The following is a 12,079-nucleotide window of genomic DNA, read 5'->3' on the forward strand; positions in this document are numbered from 1 at the left end:
AATTTTCTCTTTTATAACCGTTTAGAATTTAGGTGATATCTTTTTATTCAAATGAAAAAATCCATCAAAAGACTAATTTTGAAGTGGCTTTTAATAAAGTGAAAATTAACATAATTTAAAAAAATATGCCAGAATCTTGTAAATACTTGTAAATTTTATTTTGATAAAGAACCTGTTTACATCTTTGACGTAATTTAGAGTAAATCGAAAACTCGAAAATCAACATCATAGTGAATGGGATACTCAAGGCACCATTTAGGATTAAAGCCATGGAAGAGAAACCGGTTCTCTTGTGCATAAAAAATGTAAAATACATTTGTATTTCTTATAGAAATGGGCATTTGTGTAACATCACCCGTAGTTCATTTGCTAAATATAAATAGCACAAAAAAAATGTAAAAAGTGTCACTACGAGTATATAATAATTATATTAATTCCACTGGACACATTGTACATTTAAAAAAAATCATACGCAGACCTTTTCGTCAATTTATATCGTAGAAGATAAAAAATTCTACGATATAAATTGACGAAAAGGTCTGCGTATGATTTTTTTTAAATGTACAATGTGTCCAGTGGAATTAATATAATTATTACATACTCGTAGTGACTTTGCCCAAAATTATCTTTGTCACTTCTGAACATTTTTGAGTATCTACCAAGGCATTTTTTTTTAAATAAATCGTTACAGTATAAAATCACAAAAAAAATTTGAGATGCATTTCAAGAAAGACAAGTTTTTCATTTGGATGCTTCATATGCTTCAAAGAATTTTTAAAATCAAATTATTACAGTACATATAATTTTTTTTTTTTTTTCAAAATATTTGACGTTCACCCGGTGTACCGAGCTGATAAAAATGAGGAATAAGGTTATCTGTGTTAATTTTTTTGTCGAGAGCGAGGTCAACACTCTTAAATAAGAGTACAGCAATTAATCATATTTTATGAAACGATTTTGATTAATGAATGACGGTACATTAAGAATAAAGATTTATCAAATAAAATAAAAATGATAAATACTCTACTAGTGTGGAAGATCTTGAATTCTTTTAATTAGATAATATTGTGTGAACTCTGACCGCTTGGGTAACGCCCGATCAAAAATATTTCTCATGGAGGTGCGTACGTTTCAGCTTGATTAGCACAGGTCTAATCATAACTTCAACGACAAATCGATTCAAGTCTTAAGAATCAATTCTTGACAAAAAGAAAACGACAAATTCTTTGATAGTGAGGCAATTTCCGTCAACTGGTCCAAATGTTTTTACATCAAGCAAACCCCAAACGACGAACAACCGTTTGGCGAATCCTTATTTGGCATTTACAATTCTAATCAAAGACGTGCCTTTTGTGTCTGTTGTAAAAGTACATTTTTTGCATTCAAACAAACACCAAATAACGAGCAAACGTCTGTTGAATCCTGATTTGACATTTACAGTTCTAATCAAAGACGTGCCTTTCGTAGTTCTCGAAAAGCAGTTTTTTTGCATTCGAACAAACGTCTAAACGACTGACAAAAGTCAGTCGAATGTGCTGTCGTCTTAATTCGACGTAGTCTAGCCGCAGAAACGGTAAACTGGTCCTAATTACGACCACTTTCACTGGTCCACGAAAAAGCCATCACCACATCAAGTTTTTCGATCTGGTCGTCGGGTCATCACTGACCTTGGTCTTGTCTCAGCTTCTTTTATTTCTGCAGAAATCGCGTCCTTCGACGCCACTTGAATGTTAAAACCGACTTGCCCCTTAGCCACCAGTTCCAGCCCCCTCTCTTCGGGCCCCCCCTTCCTCTCCTCATTGTCTTATTGGAATCAATGACTACAGTTTACGATTTGGAGAGTCTCTCCGGCCGGAAATTGCTCGATTGTGACTGCGATGACGACTGAGGGTCGCCATCTTCTCAAATCACACATTATTTATAGATTTTCAGGTGGACCACAGCCAAACGACTGTTACATCTAAATCGGTCCATCGGAACGGAAGAGCGGTGTCTTGTACGCGACTAATGATCGGCGGAGGGGGCATTGATTAATTTGAAATGTTTTTAATTCATTTGAAAGTAATAATAATAATACTGTGAGATCAAGAAGGCTTCAATTAATTTTAAATAATGATAATAGTCACAATAATAATAAATTAAAGCGGCCTGGATGCCGTGCCACCGGATGTGTGATGGTCTAGCGACAATTTGAACCATGTGCAAGAGAATGTTGACTAAAACTTTGTGTTCTTTTTTTGTCCAGTTGGCAGCCGCGATTTCATATATCTTAGCACCACTGCCTAGAAAATGTACACATTGTACGGAACAGTTCGACACTTTCTAAAAACACCTGTTTATTCCATAATTTTTTTGTAACGTTTTCCGTTTTGTGCGATGCTTTCTGTTTCCATTCGCATTTTTGCATCGCCGACCATTATTATTATTATTGCGCTCCGGTCTTAATTCATGTCGTACAGGTGTTCCCCGTTGTTACCACACCGTAACAAGGGTCGGATTACACGATTTACAATTTAACAGCTGTTAATAATTTAGTGCCGTTAAGTTAGCGACGGATTGAATTTCAATTATCTCAGGTGTGATGGGCGATCGAGTGACAGATGTGGAGGTGAGATTCACTGTCAACGTCAAGGTCGACGAAGTAATCGTCGGATTTGGACAGCAGACGCGATAAGGTTCAGTACCCCGGGTTCTCACGATTTTAATTGAGAATAATACACAACAGTCGGATGATAATTAAGTTCTAAAGTCTGGAAGTCGATAATTGTGGGAATTTGCGTTTGTTGGGTTTGCGCTGGGGAGGCGGCTGTGGTGGCAGAATCGGCTGTCATCGAGTCAGCTGCCAAAGCATTTATAGTTTATACTTCTACGTGAAAAAAAAATTACTGTGTCAATGTACGATACCTACTACACACACACACACATCTCATAACTCGTATATGTGTATTTGACAGCTGTCAAACTTGTCATGTGACTGTAATAACCAATACTATGTGACATATTCTGCGGACTACTTTGACAGCCTTGTTTATTAATTAATCGTTATCTAAGTGGTATTTGGTTTTTATTTATTATTTTTTAAAGAATTTCACAGATCACTGAATCAGAAAAACGCAAGTCGCTTCGATAATAATTAAAAACTAACTGTGCTGAACTAATCGGTGGATTACAAATAGTGTTGGTATTTTCGAAAGTAACTGCAGTTCAGAAAATGAGTGTCCTTCAAGTGATGATTTTAATTTTATATAAGTTTAAAAAGTCTCAGTTTGGAGAATTGTTTTCTTAAACAACTAAAATCGTTTAAAACTTGGTCAAAAAATATTTTTCAAATAAGTACACAATAATAATCGTGATAGAATGTCAAAGAACTGAAGTTAAAAGTTTGACTTTTGAAATAATTCTTTTTTAACCAATATGTTATTCTTCTAGGTTTTTTTAACTTTTGATGCTTCAAAAAACTATTTAAATTCAAAATGCACCTATGTTCAAATGAACCTATCAAATTGTGACTAGCATTCGTTTGTTGCTTGTAGTTCGTGCGGTCGCCTAAAAAATTTAATATGCACCTCTGCCAAAAAGTGCCTTTTGTCCTCGCCTGTTTTCAAGCCTCGGCCAGAAAACTGACTCGGACAAAAAAGATGCTCTTTTGGCCTTGATACACAAATAACTATTTTGCAGAACCATGAGACGAGGTTTTAAATCTCTGATCTTTTTTGAGCTTTTGAGAAATCATCTACTACGCAGTAGTACTGTTTCCGAAATCACTTTTTTGACCCACCTTAATCGCGATTTCTAAATCCTTCCCGATTTTTCTATTGCACGAGTGATTGCGCAACATTTGAAAAACTCAATTAAAACGGAAGAAATGTCGAGCTTGCTTAACTTACAAATGGCGAATAAGATTGCAAAAGACGCTAGAAGCACAGAATCGCACGGATTATCTCACTTGCATAATTGTCGCAATTAAGAAACAATAAATATCAATCGCATGAAACTGACGTCGGCACCTTTTGTTTCTCAAGGAAAGTGAAAAACATCAAGAATAATTAATACCGCAGATAATTTTTCTGGGAAAATGCATTATTACAGTTATAGAATATTGTGAAGACGTCTCCTTAAAATCCTTTATGTCTCATTTAGCTCTGACACGGTTCTGTAAACAGATCTAAATTTACTCATCAAAGAGCCAAAAATTCGACGAATCTCCACCGAAACAGAAATTTTTTAATCCCACAAATCTCTCACGCGACCATCCATCTTCAGGACCCGAGACCGTCGTGTCTTTCATCTCCGTTGATTCATGACGGTTTAATCGGATTCTGTTAAAAAATGTACGGCTCAGACCGTTTCTAATTGGAATTTTTACCTGTTCGTTGTTACGAACATGTGGATGTTGGAGACTATTTTTAACGTATTTAGAACGTGCAAGTCTGATGCTACCGCAACACATAAATAAAGCACTTCTATACAGTACCAAGCAGTCTAATTAATCTTCAATTAATCTAGCGTAGAAAATTGTAAAACAAAATTTGCAGTTGGGCTGAGAAAAAAAGAACCAAAAAGGAAATAAGAAAAAATAGGCAACAAAGAGAGGTCAGAAGCAATAGTATATTGTTATATAAGTGAGGAAAGGGATGCATTGCTAAACGAGAATGACAATTGGATCACGAGCGATAGCGAGTTGATCTAATCATTCAAGTTTAGCAATGGACCTTTCCTCACGTATATAACATACTATTTTTTCCAACGTCAAGAGCTTTCGGTTTATCTTGCATAGGTATTATCAATTTATTATTTTATGCAAATCAATATAGAAGTAAAATTTGAAAATCACGTTTCCATGCTCACAGTAAACAATAAAATTTAATTAATGAATGTCAAGTCGTGTTTTTACCAAAACTTGAAAATTACTCAGAATTTACTAAACAAATAGTGATGGAAGTAGAAGATAGTGTTGTAAATTTACCAAATCCAGAAATTAAAGAAGCAGCGAAGTACAGCTTGACCAGAATAGCTTGGCGTATGAGATGCGCACAAGAGGAAACGAGCGAGTCTCTGTAAGACAAGGATATGGCTATGGTTGTAGGTACGGTACACTCAATGAAGCAAATCTGCTCAAAACAGCCCGGACATGCTGTTCCCTTGAAGCTACAAGACGTACCCGCTTTTCTTAATAAATATTCTTAACTCTTTCCCCTACAGGTTTGAAGCTTGAAGCGCTGATTTTCGCCCCTTAGTACACGATCTAAACACCCAACAGACAAGTGCGCTCCGCTAATGGGAGGGATTTCAGTCCACTGCGTCACTCGCCAAGCTGTTCTGGTCGACCTGTAGGTATCTTTGGAATTATTACCTATAAAATCTCGAGCACGCTACGGAAAGGAATACAATGCGTTACTGAGATGGAGACAAGTAGTAAGAAGCGCTAGTTTGGCGTCAACGTCAAGCTCTGTACCGACACGTTATTTAGAAAAAAAAATCAGGAACATTTGGAGTTTTAATTCGTGTAAAAAATTGTACATTTAATTTCTATAATACTGATAAAAAAGTTAAGTATCTTTGTAAGTGCTAATTGTTAATAAAGAATTCTTACAAATGTATATACATATATGTATATTTGAACGTTATTTTAAAGAAAGTATGTACATACCTAAATGGGGATCAATTTTTTTTTTACTTTCCCCACTAGTGAGGGAAGTGATTTACTTTCCTCACATGTGATGCAAACGCCTACTTTCATCTCTAAATTGAGTGATGGAAATGTCATTTTCAGACTTGACGTTGGAAAAAAATTATTACATCACAAACAAAAATAAATTTAGATTATGGCCTAATGAATAGCACTAAATAAATTAAAACCTAACTTTAATCCTTTTTAACGGCTTTGATTGTCAGGTGTATTCGATGGGACTAGTAGAGGTCCAAGAATCGATCCTGGGGGGTACACCCGAACTGCAATAACAACATCCTAACAACATATTTTGTCATTTAATCCAGTGCTGGCAGCAGAAATAAGATTAAACGAATTTTTTTCACGTTGAAATCAGAACAAAGAAATTTTGTAAGAATTCTGTCATGTTCAAAATTTACCAAACTTCTTGGGTCATCAAATTTTTCTACGTGGAAGTTTTTTCTCTCTTGGTTTTTATTAGACCAAAGCTTTCTTAAGAAATTCTTGTAACGCACAAAATTCTCTTGCTCTAAATAATATCTTTCTCGTGCACAACAATTTGACTTGACTTTACTTGACCAAAATTCAGCAAGATTATCTTAAGTGTCTTAAATATATTCTGCACTATAAGATCTGTCCTTTCTCATGGAACATGAAAATACGCCCTTCTTAGATCAGCAAATTGCTAAAGTAAGAGTTTTCGTCTTTCTGGTCTTTCATTGGACGTTTCATTAAATTACTGAACAAAAAGTGTTTCTCTTTCCATTATTTATTTTTATTTTATTTTTGTAATAACACGAACCGCCGCTGCCGCACACAATTACCTCCAATTGCAGACTTCACAGAACCCTCTTTCACAATTCAATAAAACAGCACTTAACAGTGCAACCGGCAATGGTACCATTAATTTACGCAACACCACACATTGTTCTTGCATGACTAAGACTTCTTTATCTCTATCTGGAAAATGCTTACAGGAACGCGGCTGGGAATACAAACAAATATGCGTGACCAGAGTCCCGGGCTATGGCTTCGGAATTGCCGTTTCCGGCGGAAGGGACAATCCCCATTTCGCCTCGGGCGATCCCAGCATCGCCGTCAGCGACGTCCTGGCCTCAGGTCCGGCCGAAAGAATTCTACAGTAAGTCGTTGCGGTTTTTGTTGCGGTCGTACTGACGGGGTGTGCTGTTAGGGTCAACGACAGGATTATTTCTGTCAACGGAATATCGCTCCAGAACGTTGACTACGCCACTGCGGTCCAAGTCCTGAGGGACTCGGGGGACACGGTCACGCTGGTCATCAAGAGGAGGACCATACAACACCAGCACAGTCACAGTCTGAGTGCGTCGTACACCGGAACCCCGCTAGCGGCGCTCGGGATCAATCCGTTGCCGGCCAAAGTCACCCTGACGAAGAATTCGAAGAAGGAAGGTAAGAAACCAATAAAATTTAACACAAAGACCTGGAAGGCGGGCCTAGTGGGCACGCTCCAATCGTGCAAAAATGCGCTAGAGTGAACACGAATCAAAGAGTGAGACTTTAAGGATTTTATTGTTAAAAGAATGTTACGAAAACATAACCTCACTCACTCAGTGACAGTCGAATTTCTCACTTCTTGTGGTTCGAATTTCTTGTATTTAACTATCGCACTCACCGAACTTTTACAGTTCACTAGATAAACACAATCACAGTCAGAGATTTTATTAAATTACTTTAAACAATTTTGTAAATGTCAGCACAAAAATTCAAAATGTCAGTATTGCCAATATGATTATGTGACTGAACCGTTTGTAATTTCCATTGAAGTAAGTTACTTGAGATTTGTCTAGAATGCAAACTGATATGGGTCTGATCAGATCAAATTTATTTACGTAACGCAGGTCAGGTCAGATGTGAAAAAATCGACAGGAAGATTTTAAAAATATTGCGATAATAAGGCGTGGAAGGAATTCTGCGGCAGTTTACTTCAATGGGAATCACAAGTGGGTTGGTAGCAATGGCGATATTTTTAACTTTTTCTTCAGACTTTGGAATCGTCCTCGGATGCAAACTCTTCGTTAAGGAGATTTCTTCCAAGGCCCGAGACCAACTCCTCAACTCCAACCAGGTGTTGGTCGAGGGCGACTTCATCACAAAGATAAACAACACCAACTGCAACGACTTGATGTCACTAAAAGAGGCTAAAAAGATAATCGACAGTACAAAAGACAAACTCCACTTGACCATAGCTCGCGACTTCTCTTCGAACGTGTCGCATCAGACCCAAAGCTCGATCAGTACCACCGGCGCTGTCAATAACTTCTACAAAGGCGACGACTTCTTGACTTCCCAGAGCTACTCCAATCAAAATCTTTACGTTCAACCCCCTACGAGAAATCCAAACTTGAATACTAGTGGAGGGTTTGAGGATAAACTCGAACCCAACAGTGGTCCCAATTCATTGGTGGACGACAAGAGTAATCTGGCTCCCAGAGGGAGATCTAGAGGACCTCTGTCTGAAGCTAATTTGAATCAGTTAGAGAACAGGAACAGTTTGGTTGGGTATGGACGAGCGAAGGGGAGGGACGAACCTCCGAGACCGCCGCCCCCCAGAGCAGAAGGTAAGTCGAACTTCTTCTGGGACTGTTGGATTTGATGAAACTCCTTGTAGACTACTACAGTACTCGGAGGCAAATCTACGAGGACGATCCCATCATCCAGAAGAAGCAACCAATGTAAGTACTCAACCTGATGGTATACGCAGTACTGATCTACATTTTCGTTCTAGTCCCGACGCCAGATTTGTAACATTCCACAAAGAAGGCTCTGTGGGTATTCGCCTAACTGGTGGCAACTTCGTCGGCATCTTTGTCACAGCGGTCCAACCCGGCAGTCCGGCGTCCTTGCAAGGACTCCAACCCGGGGACAAGATCTTGAAAGTGAACGACATGGACATGACGGGAGTGACCCGCGAAGAAGCAGTTCTCTTCCTTCTGAGCCTCCAGGACCGCATAGAACTGATAGTGCAATATTGCAAGGAAGAATACGACGGCATAGTGGCCTCCCAGAAGGGTGACAGCTTCTACATCAAGACCCACTTCCATTACGACAATCCCGCCAAGGGAGAAATGTCTTTCCGATCTGGTGACATCTTCCACGTGATCGACACTCTGTATAATGGGGTGGTGGGGTCTTGGCAGGTCTTCAGAATCGGTCGGAACAACCAAGAGGTGCAGAAAGGGATTATTCCCAACAAAGCGAGAGCAGAAGAGTTAGCCACGGCGCAGTTCAACGCGACCAAAAAGGAGATGTCGGCGAACGAGTCGAGGGGAAGCTTCTTCAGGAGAAGGAGGAGTTCTAACAGGAGGTCGAAGAGTTTGGGCAAAGAACACTGGGATGACATCCTCTTCTCGGACACAGTTTCCAAATTTCCAGCCTACGAAAGGGTCCTCCTCAAACATCCGGGTTTCACAAGACCTGTGATCCTCTTCGGACCCATTGCGGACGTCGCAAGAGAGAAACTTCTCAAGGACTTCCCTGACAAGTTTATATCGCCTCGTGAGTCTCTCGGTGTGGACCAGTTCCAAGACTAATTGTTTCTTCTAGAACTAGACACCACGCCTGAAGAAAACACAAAATCGCAGAAGACTTCTTCCAACATTATTAGACTGTCGGCGATTCGCGACGTCATCTCCACCGGGAAGCACGCTCTGCTGGACATCACTCCCAATGCCGTGGAGAGACTCAACTACGCCCAGATGTACCCGATTGTGGTGTTCTTCAAAGCCGAGACCAAGATCGTGATCAAGCAGCTGCGCCAAGGCTTGCCAAAGTGAGTACCGTTAAGTTGTTTCTTCGAAAATTAATTGTTGAATTGTGCAGATCTGCGCACAAGAGCTCGAAGAAGCTGTTGGAACAGTGCCAAAAGCTGGACAAAGTGTGGAACCACGTCTTCAGCGCCACCATCACCATGAACGACAACACGGACAACTGGTACCGTAAGGTCAGGGACATAATAGACAAGCAGCAAAGCGGCGCCCTCTGGATGAGCGAGAGCAAGGTCAGTCTTCCTACTGTCAAAGCTTCAAGGTGATGGTTTCTTCTCTCTTCACTTTTTCAGTTGGGGGCAGATATTTTTTCCGACATTTATTTCCCTTTTCACACCTCTAGATATAGCAGATCCAGTTCCTTGCCCAACAGGCACAGACCCTCGCGAAGTCGTACCAGGAGAGTACCTCTGTCCATGTACAGCACTCCCCAATTTGTCTATCCCGTCGTACATTCCCGATTCTCTCCAAGTCAGAGTACTTTGTACAGTTGTTCCAGTACCGGTCTGCCATATGCAAGTACTATTCCTTACTTTGATGCTTGTGCCGAGTTTAATAACACTAAAGCGCTAAAGCAACTTGCACAGAGTGATAATTTTGACAGTTTTGAAACCATTGACGAACCATTGTATTACGATTGCGACCATTTGTCCAGAACTAGGACTTTCGGTACTACTTTTCCTCCCATCATAGAGGAAGTGTACGGAGAAGTCTAACACTAACACGAATAACGTGCATGTTGATGTGGCATGCGGGCATTTTGTAATGTTCAGTACGTATCAGTACCGTCTATAATTGAGTACTCTACAATGTTTCCACCACTACTATCGTCTAGTAGGACATTGTAAATGACTGAACATTATTAAATACCCTAATTTATTGGCAAGATCTAGCCTCTTCTAGATCTAGCACTTTCTATTGTAGCTTTTGTACCGTTTGTGTGCTTTTGTGTCGTTTCCGCTCTTGTTTCTTCACTCATCGTCATTCTCGCCGTCATTTTAGCCCGAAGAATCACTCTCAGATGATTTCCTATTCCCCATGTCTTCTCTGCGGCTGTCGTACGCCAGTAGCCCAGAAAGTGACCTTGAACACAGTCCTGGACCTCCAGTTTCGTCGAACTCTCCAACCGCCGGTCGGCTGACCAAAGCTAGTTCAGATCCGAGCGTCGTTATGCCCGACAGTAGCACCACGGATGTACTCCCACCCTACCAAGTAAGTAGTACCGCTTCGTAGCAGTACCAGAATCTCAATTGGTGGTTGTAGCCCAATTACGACTCGAGATACGGCTTCAATAACAATCAGTCGACCGATAACCAAGTCAATCTGACCAAAGAACCCAACTACACTTTGTCCAATCAAGATATACCAGGGTCCATGGATCAGTACGGGAAGAGTGGACTGTACAATGCCCAAATGGACACCAGGAACGATTTTGGGAATATGCAGCACAAGAGACAGGCCAGTACTTTGCACCATGGGTCGTACAGCCATGCCAAAGGGCACAGCATCAGTGAGCAGAGTCCCAGAAGGAGTCCCAAGGACGTGGTATACGGGCAAGTACCAGATTTGCCTCCCAGGATCGACCGTGCGATTAAACCTATTGGATTGTTGACCACGCCCAGTAAAATTCCCAATGGGTCGGTACCACATGCATTGTCAACATTTTTTGATAACATTGTCGTTCCAGGAGGTCCGCCCATGAGAGATTGTTTGGAGTCAAACCAGGACAAACTCCGGAGAGTGCAGAGCAGAACAATAATGAGAATAACAACTTCAGCAATAAGTTGGGCTCTTTGGAGCGCAGTCAGAACTCCAAATCTGTAAGTACTATGGAGGTAGATGTTTCCAGATTGATAGTACTGTTTCAAACAGGATTCGCTCTCGAGTTACGACTCCTTCAACAAGCAAAGCAATAACAGGATAGGACCGAACGCTCACGACGATCTGAAGACCACTCTGTCCAAGATCGAGCCAGGATCGGTCCAGAACAGTCCTTCCAAGTACAACTCTGGACCTAGATGGGAGCAAAACTCGCACCGTCACAACTCCAAGCTGGACCTCAAGTACGGTTTACCGCAAAACGACCACAACGAAAACAGTCCGAGGAACTCCCGAGAGATGGAGAAAGAGTCCAGACCTGTAGAAAACATGAGTCCGCGAGGGTCGGTCGAGCGCGACATCTATCGGTACTCCAGGTCTCCAGCGAAGTCTAAAGGTCACGTCGAGACCAAAACTGACTACGGGAAGTACAGCAGGAACAACAGTTCGGCCCAGGACTACGCCAGGACCTCGCACCAGGACTTGAGCCAGTCCCACTTGAGCGTCCACCAAGTACCACCGCACCACCACTCACCCATGAAGAGCCAGCCGGTGCACCACAACGGCTTCGATAACGGTCCCGTGGGGCACATGCCCCCGCCCAACGCGAACGGGTACAAGCCGGTGCCGCCCCCCAAGCCGAAAAACTACAAGCCGCCGTACAAGGGTCAGCAGGGGTACGGGGACGGGATGGTGCAGCCGCCCATGCCGACGTACCAGCACGGCAAGAGTCACAGCAATCCTGTGGTAAGATCGTTTTCACAGTAGAGAGTGTTGGATTGAT

General features: G+C 41.2%; 1 protein-coding gene across 5 annotated transcripts in view; it reads left to right on the forward strand.

Annotated features, from left to right (window-relative positions):
- pyd (polychaetoid) overlaps positions 1-12,079 on the forward strand; it is a 37,116-nt gene that overhangs the window by 20,129 nt on the left and 4,908 nt on the right. For 4 of the 5 annotated variants that reach the window (XM_069059353.1, XM_069059357.1, XM_069059358.1 and 1 more), the window contains exons 2-13: positions 6,649-6,812; positions 6,864-7,102; positions 7,696-8,271; positions 8,322-8,385; positions 8,439-9,208; positions 9,257-9,482; positions 9,533-9,710; positions 9,771-9,992; positions 10,480-10,689; positions 10,741-11,114; positions 11,165-11,297; positions 11,350-12,042. In XM_069059353.1, coding sequence (XP_068915454.1) covers positions 6,649-6,812; positions 6,864-7,102; positions 7,696-8,271; positions 8,322-8,385; positions 8,439-9,208; positions 9,257-9,482; positions 9,533-9,710; positions 9,771-9,992; positions 10,480-10,689; positions 10,741-11,114; positions 11,165-11,297; positions 11,350-12,042 — 3,849 coding nt within the window. The remainder of the gene's footprint in view (positions 1-6,648; positions 6,813-6,863; positions 7,103-7,695; positions 8,272-8,321; positions 8,386-8,438; positions 9,209-9,256; positions 9,483-9,532; positions 9,711-9,770; positions 9,993-10,479; positions 10,690-10,740; positions 11,115-11,164; positions 11,298-11,349; positions 12,043-12,079) is intronic. The other variant, XM_069059355.1, reaches the window with a different exon arrangement.

This window comes from Tenebrio molitor, chromosome 9, assembly GCF_963966145.1.
Source record: "Tenebrio molitor chromosome 9, icTenMoli1.1, whole genome shotgun sequence".
Taxonomy (NCBI): domain Eukaryota; kingdom Metazoa; phylum Arthropoda; class Insecta; order Coleoptera; family Tenebrionidae; genus Tenebrio; species Tenebrio molitor.